A 20,255-nucleotide genomic window follows, 5' to 3' on the forward strand; every position below is an offset into this window, starting at 1 on the left:
ATGTTTTATTTTCAAAGTGGGTATTAAGATCCCAGCGATAACCTGACAGGAATAGCCTATGTTCCACGCTAGTCTGGGCTACATACAGACAGCTTTTCCTAACCTCCATCCCCTAATTATCAAGTCCTAGAGATGGAAACGTTTTTCCTTCTTGGTTGCAGGAGGAGCCAAAGGGGGCACTGAGGGGGCGGCGGTGGTGGGCGGGGAGCCAAGACAAGGCTGAGTCCTGCGCAGCCATTGGTGGGGAGTGCGAGCTGAACTGAGCATGTTCGCGCCCGCCAGCCAGGGCCGCAACCACAGCCGCAGGGACGGCAGCCGGGAGAGCCACCGCGCATTATGCAAAGAGGCAGCAGATGTGAGCGGGGCCAGCTGGGCGCTCCTCGGCCTCCTCTGGCAACGGCCGACCCAGCTGCCTGAATTGTCCCGGACACTCCCCTGGCCCTGGCCAGGGCCGAGATGGCCTGAGTACCCCCCAGGCGCGGCGGCGCAGCAGCGGGGTTGAAACATGGGGAACCAGGATGGGAAGCTGAAGAGGAGCGCAGGTGATGCCTCCCACGAAACCGGCGGCGGCGGAGCGGAGGATGCCGCGGGGCCCAGGGATGCGGAAACCACAAAGAAGGCGAGCGGGAGCAAAAAGGCGCTCGGCAAGCACGGCAAGGGGGGAGGGGGTAGCGGGGAAACCAGCAAGAAGAAGAGCAAGTCGGATTCTAGAGCCTCGGTGTTTTCCAACCTGCGGATTAGAAAGAACCTGACCAAGGGGAAAGGTGCCGGCGACTCGCGCGAGGATGTGCTGGACTCTCAGGCCCAGCCGATTGGGGAGCTGGACAGCGCTCACTCCATAGTCACTAAGACCCCGGACCTCAGCCTCTCTGCTGAGGAGACTGGCCTATCGGATACCGAGTGTGCGGACCCTTTCGAGGTGATCCATCCAGGTGGTCCTAGGCCTGCTGAGACTGGGGTAGGGATCCAGGCGACTGCGGAGGATTTGGGAACTGCGGCAGGAGCGCAAGATGGACAAAGGACCAGTTCTGGTTCGGACACGGACATCTATAGCTTCCACTCCGCTACTGAGCAGGAAGATTTGCTCTCAGACATCCAGCAGGCAATTCGCCTGCAGCAGCAACAGCAGCAGCAGCAGCAACAGAAGCTGCTGCTCCAGGACTCCGAGGAGCCTGCAGCGCCCCCCACTGCCATCTCCCCTCAGCCCGGGGCCTTCTTGGGCCTGGACCAGTTCTTGCTGGGACCGAGTAGCGAGGCTACAAAGGACACCGAACAGGCACTACCGGTGAGACCTGACTTGCCTGAGACCACCAAGTCCCCGGTGCCTGAGCATCCTCCCTCCTCTGGAGGCCACTTGGCCTCTGAGACACCCGGCTACGCGACCGCTAACTCCGCAGTCACAGACTCGCTCTCATCTCCAGCCTTCACATTTCCTGAGGCTGGGCCAGGGGAGGGCGCAGCCGGAGCCCCAGTGCCCGAAGCTGGGGACACAGATGAGGAGTGTGAGGAGGATGCCTTTGAGGATGCTCCCCGAGGCTCTCCAGAGGAGGAATGGGTCCCCGAGGCGGGAGAAGCTCCACAGAGGCTGGAGGAAGAGCCGGAGGGGAGGATGCGAGGGGCCAGTGTCTCTGCAGTCGCTTCTTTGCCTGGCAGCCCTGCGCCCAGCCCACGATGTTTCAAACCTTACCCACTCATCACCCCCTGCTACATCAAGACCACCACTCGGCAGCTCAGCTCACCCAATCACTCCCCATCTCAGTCCCCTAACCAGAGTCCTAGGATCAAGAAGCGACCGGAGCCTTTCGTGAGCCGGAGCCCCAGAACTGCCTTGGCCTCTGCTGCGGCCCCAGCAAAGAAGCACCGGTTGGAAGGCAGCCTTGCGGGCGGCCTTAGCCGCTCAGCTGACTGGACCGAGGAGCTAGGCGTCAGTACGCCTGGGGCAGGAGGCTCTGTGCACCTGCTGAGTCGCGGAGCTACTGCGGATGACAGTGGTGACGGGTCCCCTGTGCTGACCGCCCAGGCACCTGGGACTCCAGCGACAACTGATGGCTTTCAGAATGTGTTCACAGGTGAGCACGCCGGCCACGCATCTCCGGGTGGCAGGTCGCCTGCCAATCAGGGCTTTCCTCTGCCACCCCGCCCCCTCCACGTTCTGAAAGGCCCGGCCTGCTATTTGTAGATCCTTTTGCCACCAGGCATGTCTCCTTGGTGAAGAGCCTTGGGTGTGCCTAGTTCTCTATTCTCTTTCAGAGTAGTGAAAAGAAAACATTTGTCCTATGTCATCTGAAGGGAGGACTGTTATGCTCCGTCCCCCCTCCCCATTTCCTCTAGGCGTATTAACCCCTTTTGTGTCTTGTTACCTCTGCGATCCTTCGTGTCATTCTATCATCCCCTTCCACATTTTTACAGTTGTAAAAGAATAGAACTGTGCCTAGACCTTCTCAAGGATTGTATTGCAGGCACACGACATTTATTCTAACACATTCTATAGGTTATGTCTGACCACTTCTAATATAGTTTCTTTCATGTAGTGACCTGGTACTTCGCGAACTTAAGTGATTGCCCTGTTTGCTAATGCAAGCAAGTTTGCTATATGCTCTTAGAAAATGAATAAATAATAGCCTATTAGTAATCTTATTTATTTATGATTCTGAGGATTGAAACTGGGGCCTTTTTGCTTGCTATGCAAGTACTGAACTACTGAGCTGTGTCCCCAGCTTCAGCCCTGGGGCTCTGGCTATGCCCTCCTCTGGCCCAGCCTCAGGAAATGTAAAGAATGGAGATCAAGTCTGTGACTGCAGTGTGTGTGTGTGTGTGTGTGTGTGTGTGTGTGTGTGTGTGTGTGTACTTATTTTGTGCTGAGACTAGAACCTAGAAACTTCTACTTTAACAGTAAGCTACAGCCTTATGCATGGACTACTGAATCATGGCACTGGCTTCCCAAATTTTACTAAGTGATAGGGGATTACTAAGGGGAGAGCGTGGGCTTCAGCTCTGTTGGAAAGCAGTTGCCTAGCATGTGCAATGGCAGGGGCTTTAGTACCATCACTGAAAAAATTACAGTGTGCAAGAATCTACTATCTGTCTGTCTGTCCATCTATCATCTATCTACCTATCATCTATTATCTATACCTAATCTAACTATCAACCATCTGTCTGTCTATCTATCTATCTATCTATCTATCTATCTATCTATCTATCTAATATCTATCATCTATCCAACAATCACACTAATGAAAGACAATTCCCCAGGGTTTCTCAAAGCAGAAATTGGGGTAATAGAACTTGTTAAAGGAGAATTGAACAGATTCCTGACAAACCATAGACCCTAAATATATTGAAGTTTTATTTCCCTTTTACAAAAAGTTTTCTTAAGTCTTGGACATCACTTAATTTTGCCAGTAATTTCAAATTTAAAATGTGGAACTCTTGAAGGTGGTATTCGGTAGCATGTGAGTTTTGTTAGCCTCTTTGGGCAGAGTTTTTTTATTTTGCCTAGTAAAAGTTAAAGCCAGTCACTCTTGTGTGACAGTCATCTGGCATGTGTTAGATGGTTGGAAATGGTTGTCACTGGCCAGCAGGTAGGTTTTTGTGTAGCAGCTTCTTTGGTACATTTCTTCCATTCATTCTATGTTGCTCAGAAAAAAATGAACAAAAAGTAGATTTAACTTAAACTGTGATTAGTGGGGAAGTGGAGATTAAATAACTTTCTCAAGGTCATGCTGTGTGATTCCTTCCAAGGCAAATCTAGAAGAAAACACTACACTATCCACTGAGTCATCCTTTCTTATTACTAGTGTTTGTGTGTTTGGTACTAGATGATAACTTATAGAGCGAGAATGTCTGCAAAGTCATTCCCCGATCTAATGCCTTCACTGATGAGATATTTCTGGTTTCTGTCAGTAATGGTTACATATCTGACCTTCCTTGGGATAAATGAAGGGAAAATGTGAGAGAAAACAGGGCTTTCTTGAGCCAGCTGTCATGGAGACTGCTGTGACATCAGAGGGACTCCAAATTGACTCTTTCCTTGTTATTTGCCACTTTCTGCAGCTTTACAATCTCTATAGATTTATCAGCACCTTAGAAATTACCCAGAACAGAGGGAGGTCTCAGGGAACACTCCCTAAGGAGTGCTGTTTTTTAAAGAACTATTTGGTCTTAGTGTGGCGTTCTTTAGATCAATTAATTACCAGCTGCCTTTGAGTCATGAGAGTCTTGTATCTATTTGCTTCTTTCAACAGTCCTTATCTTTGTAGGTCTGGAGAGGGGTGCAGGCATTTCTCTTTTTACTGCATTGTAAGTATAGGGAAAATTATTCAAGAGAAAAAAGATTCCCATGCCCAGGTTTGTGTCTCTGGTAGACATAAAAACCCTTATCACTGAGGTGATCTCATTTTAGTGGTCAAGAAACTGATGGTATTGTTAATTTATTTGAAACATGTCACTTTTTTTTCAGTATTTAATAGGAAGAATTTGAGAGGTTTTATTTTGAAAAGTGGTCTTAGTGTCAAACTCAGGGCCTCTCGTATGCCAAGCAATTGCTTTATAAGTGAATTAGTTTCCTAGCCTAGTAATAGGGTACAGTTAATTAAAGTTTGAACATCTAATATATTGAATTTGTGATATTAAATCACTTTTGATAGAAATCTTTCTAGTCAATTATGCACTTAATCTGCCTCCTTTCTAAACACATGGAATGAAAGTTCCATCTGTTTTTAAAAGGCTTGCTGTCATCTTCAGGCACATCATTGTGTTGTGAAAACACTGATGTTGCCCACAGGAGAGGTTTAAATGTGTGGACCAGAGGTCATAGTGAGCTGAAGCTTGAGATTTTGTATCTGTGTAGTTTCTTGATTTCTTCTTAAATATTACTCCAAATACCTTATAATTTTATTTTTGTTTAATTAATTTGGTTTTATCTGGTAAAGTCTACAATTATGATATTATCTGCATTTACTGTGCTTCCTCTGGCTGTCAGGCTCTGGGATGGTACGTTACATAATAAGTATATATAATCTTTACCATATTTTGAAGTACAGCTATGCCTAGTCACTTTTCCTATGAGCAACCAAGGCTCAGGCATGTCAAAGGACCTGATTGAGAGAACTAAGCTAGTAATGCCCATCTAGGGTATGCCCTTAAATAATAAAAACCAAATCAGTTGTGAGTATATAAAGAACAATGCCAAGCAGAGCCCTGAGCTTCTGAAGGACTAATTGACAAAGGCCTTCAACGCTGTGACTCCCATTGTGACTCTAAGGGTTTGCTGTTTCAGTAGGAAGAAGGGGCCACTCTGCAAGTGTGTATTTTCTCACAGGGACCTTAAGAAAATATTTCTTTTTTTTGTGACAGTATCTCATGGACCTAATCTTGAATCCACTAGTTAGGATGCTATCCTTGAACTCCTGGTCCTACTGTTTCCTAAGTGTTACAAATATAGACCTGTGCCACCACACCTGGCTCTACCCTGGGCTTCAATATACAGCTTTTTAAACCAGCATACTGAAAATTTTACAGCCCAAACAGCCTGATAGCAGTAGCCCCTAACAGAGTACATGTCCAGTTAGTATCTGAAATAAATGAAGATGTTTTTAAAATTACTATGCTCTTGGACTGGGCATGGTAACACACTCCTTTAATCTCAGCACTTGGAAAGTAAGGAGGATAGATTTCTCAGAGTTCAATGACAGCCCGTAAATGCAAAAAAAAAAAAAAAAAAAAAATCCCCACCCCAAATGAAGAAAGACAATGATGCCCTTCATCTAAGCAAGGAAATGGGGTGCTGGTTGTTGTTATCTGGTTCCAGACATTAGACAGAATTTGACAAGAGAAGCTGTGACAAAGAGCATTCATTGATCTTAAGTCATTTTAGTTTTGTCTGAAGAGTCTTATAACTGTGGTTTGGATCAGAGTGAAATGCCCCAATGGCTTAGGTGATGCATTGAATGACTGTCTTGGTTTCCAGCTCATTTAAGCACTTGGCTCTTAGCCATGAGCACTTGAAATAGGTGCCTTGAGTGTGTTCCCTTCAGATTCTCTTCAAAAGTTTCTGAAACTGTTGGATAATGGTTTCTATGAACACTGTTACCCTGTTTGTTTGCTTCCTTGCTTTATTATTTAGTTTCATGACTGACTCTCCTGTGGTTGCTCCTCCTATATATGAATGGGGAGGTCCAGTTTCACACTAAGATTCAATGAATCTTAACATTAACTGTTAAGATTCAATGACATAGTATAATACAGCCCCTTCTGCAGTGCCTGGCAAAGAGCAGGTGTTTAATTGGTGTTGATTGATTGCCTCAGCTGATTTGTTTTTTGAATAAGTTTCATTGTTCAAAGTGGACAGAGCCAAATGTGTGAAAATAGAACCAAACAGCCCTGAAATTATAATAAAAACTTGGCAGGACATAATTTTTTCAACTACATAATGAAAATATTTCTTTAAAATGCTTTATTTGTGCATCGTGTTTTCTACTTTTTTTCTTTCTATGATTATAAGCATTTTTGTCACCAGCTTTCTAGGGGCCCAGATAAGGATGATGGGGGTGTAGTTATGAGAATGGGGATGGATATTGTTTACTAAAGGAGGTGTGAACCCAGCATGGTGGCTTATGCATGTAATCAGGAAGATTGTCACACCTTCAAAGCCAGTCTGGGCCATATAATCAGTTCCAGGATAACATGGGCTATGTGTTACACAGTCTCTATTAAAAAACACCAAAGCAACAGCAGGGGAAAGGGGGGGCAGGGAGCTGACACCCTGTTTAGTGTTCTGTTCATTGTCTATCAGCCATCTGAGTTTTCAGCCTACCCTCCCATGATTCCCTCATAAGATAGTGACTGAGAAAGATTAATATAGTTGCTGTTCCATGAACATGAGTTTCCTTTTCAAGATCCCAGACTCTGTCCTGCATTCTCATGTTCCTAGAAGCACAGTCATGCCTCTGGGTCCTCCAGAAGCATCTGTAAAGGGCCTAATGAAAGCCATGTCTTCTTTGCTCTGTCAGGCTGGCTCCAGAGCACTATCTGCGCAAGCTCTCTGCATCACATTGCTCTTTGGACTTAGGATTTCTTTTTGTCTTCTTTTGCCTGCCAGATGCCATCCATCCATCACCTGCTTTTCCTTTCTGTCTGCCCTCTCATGTCTATTGCATGTCTTGCTGAGTGCCTGCCTCAAGAACACTGAGGATGTGAGTTCTTGGTAAATGCTTGTCCACAGTGTTTTCTGGAGGATGGATGATACAAGGATGTTGGGAATTCAGGCTTCCTGCTGTCAACTACAACCCGTTGACTCTAAACTGGAGAATCACCAGCCTTTTGGTCACTTGAAATTAGTTTATTCACTGAAGTAAAGATAACACAATGATTGGCAGAACTGTTGAGAGCTCACAGCATCTATACTTGATCACACAGGTTAAGTTTGAAATGGTAACCTCAGTCCAGAAATTTAAGTGTCCATATACATTCATGTATATATATACACACACTTTAATATAATAATTTTAATTTAATTGTGTGTGTGTGTGCAAACACTCACTCTACATCACACACATAGAGGTGAGGACAACTTCCTGAGTAGGTCTCTCTTTCCCCCATATGCCTCTCTTGGACCAAACTCAGGGCTTTCGGCTTGGCAGCAAGCATTTTTACCTCCTGAGCCATCTCGCTGGCACTATCCATATTCTCTTAACATACATATATTTTTGGATGGAGTGCTGAGAGGCAAAGCTAGGGCCTCATGTATGCTAAGCAAGCACTCTACCCTCCCTACCTGAGTTCTACCACTGAACTACAGTCTCATCCTTAAATATATCTTGAATGAACAGTGGTTCTCAACCTTTCTAATGCTGACCTTTATTTTGAGTTCCTCATGTTGTGGTGACCCCCCAACCATAAAGTAATTTTTGTTGCTACTTCACAATTGAGTTTTGCAGTGTTATGAATCATAACGAAATTATCCAGTATACAGGATATGCAGAATATCTGATATGCAAACCCAGGGAAAGAGTAGTTTAGCTCCCAAAGTGGCTGTGACACACAGGTTGAGAACCACTGCTTAAGGACAAATGACTGAAAAGGTTTTGGGGCTAGGGCAGTAAAGTGCCTGGGATGCAAGCACCAGAAGCTGGATTTTACACAAAGAACCCACACTAAAAAACCAGGTATGAAGCAGGAAGTAGTTTGGAAAGAATGACGCCCAAATTCCCAAATATTGTCTATAAATGTTTGTTTTCATTTAAATGGACTTGGTTATATAAAGTAAATAAAAAATAATAATTAAAAAAACAAAAAATAAATATACATAAACATAAAAAAAACAGGTATGATAACACACTTGAAATTCTAGTTCTGAAAAGACACCAGCATGGAGATCCTTAGCTCAGGCAATCTAGCCTAATTGGGGAGCATTACACCAGAATGGTCCCTAGTTCAAAAACATAAGGTAGTCAGTGCTTATGAACTTTGGTCCTCGACAAGAGCAGCAAGCACTCTTCACTACTGAGAAGTCACTCCAGTTCTTACAAGGCTTTAAAACAATATTTAAACAATGGAAAATACAGTTTCTAATCAATTAGAATAATTCAGAGTAGTTATAGCATTAAAATTGTAAGATCAAATAATGTTTACTGGATGCCACACAAGGGTACCAACCAAGATAGACAGTTATTACCCTTTAGACACCTGTTCTACTGTGGATGAGAGAGAGAAAACTGATGACTTCATCCTTTGCAAAGATGAGCTTGAAAGTGTCACCTGAGCAGGAAAACATGTACCATTCCTCAGTGGTCCCATCAGGTCTCAGCATACTATGGAACCTCTGGAAACTTTGTTACTGGTTATGGGCTAAATGTAGACTGAGTATACTCAGGAAGAATGAGATCCACATCTTGAGAAAAATCAAGCCTATGCTGAAAATGTTCATACTATCCAGTTGGGTCTTTTTTTGTACATCAGGGAGAAGGGTTTTTTGTGTCATTTAAATGATTTCTTTAGATATCCAGGAAAGAGGCAAACATTTACCAGCAATCCACTAGAGGACTATGGCAAAAGTCTTGTCATCTGTTTTCCTTTGATTTTAACTTCTTCCCTCTGTTTCTCTCCCATCCCTCCCTATTCCCTCCTTTCATTCCTTCTTCCTTTTGAGTATCTCATCTTTTCCTAATATCTGGTTTCTCAGTTAACAAAGCAAAGGCAGGGCTAAGGATGTAGTTAAATGGTAGAGTGCTTATCTAGCTTATATGCGGTCTTGCATTTGACCCCTGGGACACCCTAGTCCCCCAGTACACAGGGAAAGAGAAAGGTAGCAGAGGCCATATTGATAGGAGGCAACTTACTCCAGTGTGTTGATCCCATAATTCTGTAGAGTGGGCCTAGCATATGCCTTTAGAGTCATGCGTGTTGCAGATAACAGTTTTGTTTTTCCAGTGTCCTAGCTGAAGAGTAGCCTTGTGCCAGAGGATGCATTTATATGGGATAATAATACTTTGGGTGCACCTGTGCTGGCGGTGAGAGTGGTGATGTTTTCATTTAGAGGGTGTTGACTGATTTTTTTTTTCTATTTATGTGTGTATGTGTGTCTGTGGACTGGTACTCCAAGAGGCCAGAAAGGGCCATCAAATCCCATGGAGCTAGAGTTACAGGCAGTGTGAACTGCCCCAAGTGGGTCCTGAGAAGTAAAGAACAGCAAATATACTTAACTGCTGAGCCATCTCACCAGAACCTTATGACATGCCTAGGGAGAGCTGCCATTACCCAGCATGAATGTAGGACTCTGTGTTTCTACGTATTGAGTTTAATAATTGTATGTGGTGGGTGATCTTGCTCTGTGAAAACATGGAAGGGAAAGCCATGCTGTGTAACTTAAACCCACGTGTCTTTCTAATTTGGGCCCAGGATCACTGAGCAAAGCCATTTAGATCCATCACCAGCACAGTCACTCATCTCCTAATGAGTGGATTACAGGTTTCCCATCTTTCCCTGTTCTCCTAACTGTCCAATAAGAGAAGTGTTTTTAAGTCTTTACTTCAGTATACTTGGTATATTGGTGTCTGTTGCATTTTCTCCTATTGTAAAAGTGCGTATTCAACAATTTCATAGGTCTGTGGTATTCTATTTATAAGTCAGTATTGTCATTAAAGTTCCCCCTCCCCAGACATTCTCTCACCATGTAGCCTTGGCTGACCTGAAACTCATTATGCAGACTAGGCTGGTCTCAAACTCATGGAGATCGATCCAACTGCCTCTTCTGAGTGCTGGTATCAAGGTGTGCATCACCAATGCCCAGGTGCAACATTAAAGTTCTGTAGATAAAACACATAGAAGACAAACACTCCTAGGTTTAAAAACAAAACTTTACTAGTTTTAAACTAGTGTAGTGTAGTTTAAGCCTATTATACAATGGACTATTATAGGATGTCATGTAAGTGTAGCTGAACACACAGAGGAGGGGTTTGGACATAGTAAGTCACTTCGTTGCTAAGATACAAGTTTTCTCTCTGGAAGAATAACCAATGGAACAACAATAAAGATACACTTTTACAAATGATCCATAAATTAGGAATCCCTCTTTTTCCCATAGAGTACAACGTGCCCTGTTGGAGATGGTAAGTGATGTGAGCTCTCTGTGGGAGATATTGTATTTTGCAGCTATCAAGATGTTCTGAAAGCCAATTATACCTTCCTGTCTGTGCAGTGCTACTTTGGAAAAATGGCTGTGAGAGTGGTAGATGGTTGTGAAAGCATCTTGGCTATTTATTTTTAGATATTGAATTTGATATATTGCTATCCTATTTTTAGAAAGAAATCCAGACTTTGGTTGGTTGTGTTAGGACTCAGTATTTTGTGGGGAGACATAGATGGTACAGGAAGAACTGTTGTAAGTTAGAGAGAGAGACACATATGGCTGAACTGAAAAATGTGACAAATGTGAAGACGTTATGGAGCCCTTAGTTTATGGTTTGGATTATTTCTCTAATATGCTTCATTTGAGTATGATCATTCCCATATGTCCTTTGCCTTGTGATAACGAAGGCTAGATACATGGCTTTAAGTTTATCATCAAGAAACACTTTTTATAAATTTCCTTTTGTAAATATCCTCTGGGCTGCTTTATTAACATCAGTGAGGAGTAGACTCCCAGATCTGAGTAATGAGTTGCTGTTTCCCCCTGGGCTTCAGACACCTCTCACTCACCTATCACAGGTCTCAGGATGTTACAATGCTAAAACCACACTTGTTTCTCTCCATCTCCCAAATCTCCCAACACTTTCTTTTGGGTCCCTTCGCCAAGGCATTACTGTCTGGTTTGACCTCATTCCTTCATTCCTTAATCCTTTCATACTCTACAACCAATTAATCTTGCCATTAGAGATCCTATTTAAAATTTCTCCTACCTTATATCACTTTGTCTCCACGTTTCTGAGTTCTAATCATCACCACCAACTTCTCTGCATTCTCCTAATCAAGGTCTGGCTCTGTCCATAAGGTGTGAAGACTGGACTATTGAAAATTCACATTTGGGGCCCAGAAGTGTAGCTCAATACTAGAACATGTGTTTAACCCATGAACCTCTGCTTAAACAGTAAAATAGAATACACTTCTACACTGGCTAGCCTCATGCTAAAAACATTTCATTTTATCCCAAGAATAAGTCTAAAGTCACATATGTATGTGTGTGTGTAAATATGTGTGTGTGTGTGTGTATCTTATGCTTGTAATGTGTTCTGTATCATATTGTTAAAAAGAAGAATCTTAGTCAGATTAAATTTAACAGGACTCGAGAAGAAAAACAGAAGGATTCACAGAGTAGCACTCCAGATAAAAAGCAATTTACAACTTGTCAGTAGGGGACATAGCAATGACATACAGAAATAGCCTGTTAGGCTGCTCTTCTGCAGATGCTTTCTTTGGTCATTCTTGACACTATGCAGGCTATAATTTTCTAGACACACAGCTGCTAGGTTTCTGTCTGTTTGCCTTTTAGGTTAGGTTATATTCCCTACATATGGAAGCCGCTTTAGGATCACTTTAGAGATATGTAAATTATTGTGCTGTGTGTTATGGATGTGATGTGTGATAAGCATCTTATGTTGTTTAGCATATGTTAATGCTCTTTAGCCTGGTCCCCTTGTTGCTTGCTGTTCTCCATCTCCCTGTCCCAAATGCTCTAGTCATTTAAAGATAGCTCATGTTCTCTTTGCTCATTCTAGGTGGAACTGACTCCATTTCAGGGGAAGAATCTGGTCAATCATATATTTCTTATGTTATGATACACTGCCATTGATTAGTTAGACAAAACCTTCACTTAAAATAGGGCTTAATTCACTTAATTTTTTTAATATTAAAAGCCATGTGGTAGCCACAGCTGGACCTGAATCCTCTGCATGAGGGACAGTAGTGTGACTTTTCACAAAGATAGTCAGTAAATTCCCTGATGAACATAGTCTGTTTCCAGTGGCTTGGCATCAGAAAGATGGTCTTTAAGAAGGCATCAAATCAAAAATGGCCTTTGTGATATTGCCCAGCATGGCAGCGTGGCCCCTGGCAGTCATCAATACTGTCCATCATTGTCAGATTCTTGGGCATAGGGGCAGAGATGCCTTGAGGGGCAAGGAGAAGTTTATCAGGACAGGGCCGTAGCTTCTTGTCCTCTTACATGAGGCAGTGTGGCTCTTGTCAATTTTGTTCCCCTAGTCTCTTCTATCCACAAGAGTAATGGAAAACTTGTCCAAGATGATGGCCATTTGGATGCAATGGCTGCCTCCTTGAAGCACTTTATACTTTACACCTACAGAAACTTGACAATCACAGTCCCAATAGTGACAAAGCCTTCAACCTGGCCCATTATCCAGCATGAATTGGCTTCTACACTGGTATGATGTTTCAACTCTCATATTAAGGGAATAATGCAGGGAAAAAGCAATCATCTCAGATTCCTTGGTGGGCAGGCAAACAGGTAGGTCTGCCCTGGAACTTGAATGCCATGTTTTTGGCCAGAAAGCTCAGCTTGGCAATGGGTTCCTCATGCTCACCCCATGCACCAGCTTCATCTACCAGTTGGTATTTTCCTGAGGAAGAAGCCAAAAGTCTTCATTTTGTTTTCTATTTCTTATATTTTTCTCCACCCTGATACCCTATGGCCATAAAGAACTATATTTATGTTTGAGGTCCTTGGAATGTATGCATTTTTGTGGACTATATAGTGTTCCCATGTGTGTTTGGTTTATACCTCATTGTAGACCTCATTCTTCTGCAGGTCAGCTGCATTCGGAGAAAACTCTGCAGACCTTTCCTGGTAAACTTTTTATCTCTTTTCTCATTCCGTATTGGTGCTCTGATATGTCCCAAATGGTGAAAGCTCTGCTGGGTTGGACATCACCAGGGGGCAGTATTCTCCTTTTTTTCTGTGGCCTTAATGTTCCTCTGGAGTTGTGTGAGGTGTGCGCTCTGATGTGTTCCCTAGATGTTATGAAACATTTGCATATTGAGGATCTTGATTCCTCACCCCCTTGGTCCCTACCGGAATTGAATACCGGAATTGAAACTGGGGGGTGATGTGAATATCACTCTGTTATGCATAATAAGGAATGAGACTGCTTGACCATGCAGTAAAGGCATAAGTAATTTGACCAGGTATCATCAGATTAGTTTCTGGAATGTGTCCCCTAGACTATACTTCACTAACATAGCACTTTGTTATTATCAAAGCTCCTGCCTTAGATGAGTAATTATGCAATTTTTCAAATTAAGATCTTTAATTTTAAACTTTTTTGTTTAAATTTTGCAAATAAATAATACTACATACCACAATTAACCCAAACTTTATCCTTAGCATATGAAATATGTTTACTTTATTATTCTTTCTTGCCAACGGTGTGTAAGTGTTCCCTTCTAGTGTTAGGTGCTTTTCTGTTGTTGCAGTAAACCACCATGACCAGCCTTTAATACCAGCACCCAGGAGGCAGAGACAGGTAGGTCTCTGTGAGTTTGAGACCAGCCTGGTCTACCAGAGTAGTTCCAGGATAGGTTCCAAAGCACAGAGAAACTCTGTCTCAAAAAAACCAACAACAACAAAACAAAACAAAACAAAATAAAACAGAAACAAACAACACCAAACCCACCACGACCAGAGGCAACATGGAGAAGAAGGATTGATTTTGGTTTATTGTTCCAGAGTGGTAGACTCAATCATGCCAGGAGTCAGGTGGTGGCAGAAACCGAAAGCTGGCTGTTGACATTTGCCATTACTCCAGAGTAGAGAGAGAAAACAGGAAGTAGGCTAGGCTATAAACCCTCACAGTTCTGACACTTTGCTCACTCCAGAAAGTTTCTGGAACCTTGCCAAACAGTGCCAGAAGCTTAAGGCCAGATGTTCAAATCCAAGAGCCTACAGGGATATTTCTCACTCAAATTACCACACTTGCCAACATGTCTCCTCACCAATATCCATTGGTTCTGGTTTTGTTTGGTTTTTTGTTTGTTTGTTTGTTTGTTTGTTTTGTGTGTGTGTTTTCCTTTCCTTTTTTTATAATTTTTTAAATTTAATTTTATATAACAAAGTCCAATTAAATAAAAACAAACATTTATACACAATATTTGGGAATTTGGGCGTCGTTCTTTCCAAACTACTTCCTGCTGGTAAGGGGCGCTGTCTTGGGGGATTCAAAGAAAATTCAGATATCCTAGCTGTAGTCTGTAGGGCTGTTTTGTCCAGCTGTTTTGAATGTAGGATCAGCTTGTACTCTGTTTCAGGCGGTCTGGTGTGATCAAACCACATTAGTCTGGAAGGAATCCACATCTTTCCATTTTCTGTGGAAACAAAAATAGAAATCCTTTTCCCCAGTAACTTGTTCTTCAACTTAAATTTTGGAGACAAAGCATTTTTTTTTTAATTTATTATTTTACATGTCGATCCCAGTTCCCTCTCCCTCCCTCCCTCCTTCCTCTCCAGCCCTCCCTCCCTCCTTCCCTCCCTTTTACCCTCTCCGCCCTCTCACATGCACTCTAAACACCCTCCCCTCCCATCCCCCCACCACAATTCCATATGTAGGGGAATGCCATCCAGTTGGGGTCATGTAGATGTGACAGGTCCTGTGAAGTAGGGACTAGGGCTTCTCTCCTGTCTCTAGAATAAGGCAGTTATCCCTCCATGGGAGATATGTTTGCAAAGTCCTTTTGTGCACCAGGGATACATCCTGGCTCCACTGTCTGAGGTCTCTTAGACTGCTCAGACCTTCTGGCTGAGACCTATATTCAGGGGGGCCCGAGTCAGTCCCCTGCTGGCTTCCCAGCTATCAGTCTAGTGGGCCTTAGCTCCTCCTTGTTCAGGTAAGCTGTCTCTATGTGCTTCTACCGCATGGTCTTGTCCTCTCCATCTGCTTCTGGGTTCTAGTTCGACTCAGTGTTTATGTATGGGTGTTATGTACCATTGTAATCTATCTATCTGTCTAAGGTTTCTATTATTTGCTTTTTATGTGTTTTCTGTTTTAACCAGTACCATATGGCTTGTAGAAATGTGACTTTGCAAAATGTCTGATTACTAAACCCAGCAAAGTATCCACTTTTTCAGTGTTGACCATCTGTCCATAGGAAGCTTCTATTTATTCTCCCATGAAAATTTGAACAGGTGATTGCATTTCTAATTTTTAAAATTATGTTTATTGTGTGTATGTGAGTGTGTGTATAAGTGTGTGATCAAGAGTCCAGCTTAGTAAACATAGTCGTTTTTACCATATTAATTCTGCCAATCCATGAGCACAGAAAATTTCCCCAACTTCTATTATGTTCTTCAAGATGCTGCAGGTTTTTTATTGTTGTGTTTATTCCTAGGTATTTTATTTCTCGAAGCTAACATGATTTTTTTTTCTTCCTGATTCTGAAAGTTTGTTACACAGAAGGGTGTCTGAGTTTTCGGAGTTGAATTCGTAGTCTGTTTTATTGCTGAAGTGTTTAATAGACCCAAGAGTGTTTTTGTTGGAGTCTTTACAGTATAGGCTTATGTCATCTGCAAATGGGAATTAATTTGACATCTACCTTTTGTATTTGTATCACACTATTTCTTTTTCTTTCCTTATTGCTCTGGCTAGCATATCAAGTACTACATTCTCAAAGAGGCGAGAACATACTTACTGGTTCCTCATCTTAGAGACCCAGCTTTCAACCCCCCCACCATTTAGTCTAATGCTGGCTGTAGCTGCAGGGTATGTTCCTTCCAGTTTTTATTTCTTCAGAGTTTTCTTTTCAGGAATGGGTAATTTATCAGAAGTCCTTTTTGATGATCATGTGATTTCTGTCTCTCAGTCCATTTATGTGTTTTATTGCTTTTACTTATTACATTGAATTGCCCTTGCATTCCTGGAATGAAACCAACCTGGTGGTAGTTATATTTGAAATGTATTGTTGAACTTGGTGGTTTCCTTCCCCTTCTACTTTATGAATTATATTCGAGTCCAGTGATTTTAATTTTTATTTAAACTCTGTTAGACTCTACCTGACCTAAGGCGTTGCCTTTGTCTGTGAGATTCTTTACTAATTTTGGTCTTCTCTCTCTTTTTAGTTTGGTTAATGATCTGTGGATCATGTTTTTTTTTTAAAGGCACAACTCAAGTTCATTGATTTTTTTTTGTATTATTTGAGTTTCATCAATTTATGTGATAATCTTTATTCTTTGTTTTTGTCTACTAGTATCTGTTTTTCCTTTTTCTTGTTTTTCTAAGATCTTGAGGTTCATATTAATTTATTTCCTATTAATAGCAATGATGTTTTTTTAAATTTACGTACTCCTAGCAGTATACTTTCTCCATAGAACTGCTTTGTTGCATTCCCAATGCTCTTGTGCTTTCATTTTCATTTGATTCTAAGAATTTTATAGTTCCTTCCTGACTTATTTTAAATGACCCACCAATCACTGAAGAGTCTATCATCCAGGACCTGTGAGATAGATAGCTCAGTGAGTAAAGGCACTTACTTCCAAGCCTGATGACCTGAGTTGGGTCCCTGAGGTCTACATGATAGAAACAGATAATGGGCTCCCAAAAGTTGTTCTCTGACCTACACACATGGTCCTTGGAATGTATGCCTTCACATTAACATAGTAAATAAAAGCATATATATATATATATATATATATATATATATATATATATATATTAAAGGAATGGATTATTTTGCCAGGTATGGTGGACTACACTTGTGATTATATCCTCTGGGAGGCTGAGACAGAAGGACTGTCCTAAGTTTCAAGCTATTTTGGGCTGATGAGTGAGTTTCTGGCCACAAAGCAAGCTCTTGTCTAAAATAAAGTGCACTGTTCTGTCTATACATATTTATAGAACTTCTTTTCATAAAAAAAGCTGTTTTTATTATTTTAGTTTGTATGGATGTGGATGTTGTGAATATATATGTGCATTCAAGTGACCAGAGATGCCAGATAAAGGTAGAGGTTTCTGTCCCACCAGCCACCCCTAAATAACCACACAGAGACTTATTATTAATTATAAATGATCAGCCAATAGCTTAGGCATATTACTAACTTAAACTCACACATATTTTTAATTTACATGCTGTCACATGGCTCATGGCTTGTTACCTCATCTTCCACCCACCCTGCTTCTTCTGTGTCTGTCTGACAACCTCTAATCTCTGCCTTCTGCTTCCCAGTGTTCTCTCTGCCCCCCCCCCAAATCCTGCCTAGCTATTGGCCATTCAGCTTTTTATTAAGCCAATTAGAGCAACACGTCTTTACAGTGTCCAAGAAGACTATTGCATACCCCAGAGCTGGAGTTACAGGCTGTTGTGAGTTATCCAGTTTGTGTACTATTATTTGAGCTCCAGTTCCCTGGATGACCAGGAAATGCTCTTAACCACTGAACTGTTCTCCAGGACCTATTTATAGATCAGATAGATATTCTGACAAACTCATCTTTCCTTTCAATTTAATTCTGGAAAGCAATAGGTTCTAGTAGTTGTTGATACATTGCTTCTCCAATCTGCCTTCTTACCCTTGAAGACTTCTCCCTCACTCCTCACCCCATCCCTTTATGAGCCTACATCATCTTTTGTGCCTGTGTGAAGAGGGGCCTCTTCTGTTGTAGTGGTCTTCAACCTTCCTAATGCTGCAAGCTTTAACACAGTTCCTTATGTTGTGGTGACCCCAGTCATAGAATTATTTCATTGCTACTTTATCGCTGTGATTTTCCCTACTGTTATGAATTGTGATGTAAATATCAAGTATGAGACACCCCAAAGGGGTCATGACCCAGAGGTTGAGAACTGATGCTCCGTTGTCACGTGTTCTGTCAAAACCACAGCAAGCAAAATAAAACAGCTAAGCGAAGGCTACCCTAGTATGGTGATGTCCACCAGCAGTCCCAACACTGAGTAAAGGGGGCTGTGAATATTGCTTAGACTAGTTTAACAAGGAAAGAAAGGGAAAGAGGCAAGAGTTAACTGTGTCACCTAGGCCAGTGGAAGGCAAATAAATAAGAAACTTCTATTGTCGCTGTGGGAGAGAACACAAATGAGTCAAGACCCAGAGACTTTCTGCTCTGTGTGCTCCAGTTAAGTGCCCACACACAGCATCTTGTCTACAAGATTGTGGCTCTTGTGTGAGTTCAGTGTTTTCTTACTGGTTAACACAGGCAACATGCTTTCCTCTTGACTGCCCTCTGAGGGCCTCATAGTCTTTAACTTATAATAGGTTCCTAAGGATTTTACTGCATCTGGTTTTCAACTTCTCTCCCTCCTCAATTCCTCTAAAGGTGTTTAATAATGTAACCATTTTTAAACAGATTGCTTTAAAATCTGCCCCTCTTTGGGCTGGGGTCATTTGAGCTGGGTTGTGAGCCACTGCAGGGTGCAGACCACATGCTCTGTTTCTTTTATATCTTAACAGCAGAACTTCTGCCAAAAGCTTTCCCCAGAGCTGTTGGCTGACTCAGAAGCAGAAGGTCCCTGGAATAAGAATGAGGGTAGCAAAGTTGATATCCAGCTTTGGCACTGCCAGTGTCCAGTCTTATGATGCTGGCAGATTCTGGAACCTTCTCATTGCTTAGCTGGTTCTTTGACATTGTGACTATCATCCCTGCTCTGCTGGGACTAGGGATGTGGCTCAGTGGCTAAGTACCTTGTTTAGCATGCCCTGGGTTTGGATTGTCTAACACCCAGGGTTATCCCTCCATGCCAAAAATTAAGATTAAAAAAAAAAAATCCTTGCCTCTCTGCTCCTTTCACATGATTCTGACAGATGCCGAATGACTCTTACCCCACATAGTTCTGTCCACAAGAAGGATTTTCTGATAATATGGTGGTGCCTGACTTTACTAACAAGCACTCAAGGACTGGAGATTGCTTGAGCACATCCATTCAAGACCAGTCTGAGAAATATAGAGCTGAGAAATATAGAAACAACTTTCTCAAGGGTGTGTGTGTGTGTGTGTGTGTGTGTGTGTGTGTGTGTGTGTGTTTCTATACATTTTATACTGCCATTGGTCACAGGTGCTGAGATAAGAGATTTTGATTCTCCCTTACACAGGGGGATTCCTATGTTTAATGTGATGAAAAATAATTCTTTCTGCTTTTACCCTAGCAGCTGTTGTTTGTCAGCCCGTTGAGTTTTGTTTATTGACGTAAGAGGAACGTTTGCAGCTACTGCTTGAATGTAAAGTGAGTTCATGTGTATAAAGCTGTGATAGTTGCAGTATGAATCTGTATGTAGACAGGGAGGGAGGGAAGATGGAAGTAAGTCAGACTCATGGGGGAGCATTAAAGGATAGTGAGTCCCTAGGTTATCAGTAAATGAATTATTTTGAACATGAGTTTAATAAATATAGTAAAATATATAATGTAACCTTTTTAAATAAAAAAAAACATAACTCAAAGGTTTGGGTTCTAACAAGCAGGTCTCATGGGCTCTTTTTTGTTTGTTTGTCTTAGTTTTGTTTTCTTTTTTAAGATAGTGTCTGGGTAGTGTAGGCTTGCTTGGATTCCAGGCCAGCTTTGAAGTCACAATCCTACTGCCTCAGTCTCCTCGCCACAAGAAAGAAAGAAAGAAAGAAAGAAAGAAAGAAAGAAAGAAAGAAAGAAAGAAAGAAAGGAAGGAAGGAAGAAAGGAAGGAAGGAAGGAAGAAAGGAAGGAAGGAAAGAAGGAAGGCAGGCAGGCACATATCACCATGTTTCCCATAAGCAAGGTCCTAAATATTTCCTTTTAAAGCAAGTTTACTAGATGTAAAAGTAAAATAAAAGTAGGTGAAGAT

At 42.1% G+C, this 20,255-nt stretch overlaps 1 protein-coding gene across 1 annotated transcript in view; it reads left to right on the plus strand.

The window, feature by feature from the left end:
• Positions 1–282: 282 nt before the first annotated feature.
• Fmn2 (formin 2) overlaps positions 283–20,255 on the plus strand; it is a 282,857-nt gene continuing 262,884 nt past the window's right edge. Inside the window, exon 1 of the mRNA XM_051186365.1 lies at positions 283–2,069. Within this exon, the coding sequence (XP_051042322.1) occupies positions 506–2,069 (1,564 nt within the window). The 5' untranslated portion in view covers positions 283–505. The remainder of the gene's footprint in view (positions 2,070–20,255) is intronic.

Source organism: Phodopus roborovskii, unplaced genomic scaffold, assembly GCF_943737965.1.
Source record: "Phodopus roborovskii unplaced genomic scaffold, PHOROB, whole genome shotgun sequence".
NCBI lineage: Eukaryota > Metazoa > Chordata > Mammalia > Rodentia > Cricetidae > Phodopus > Phodopus roborovskii.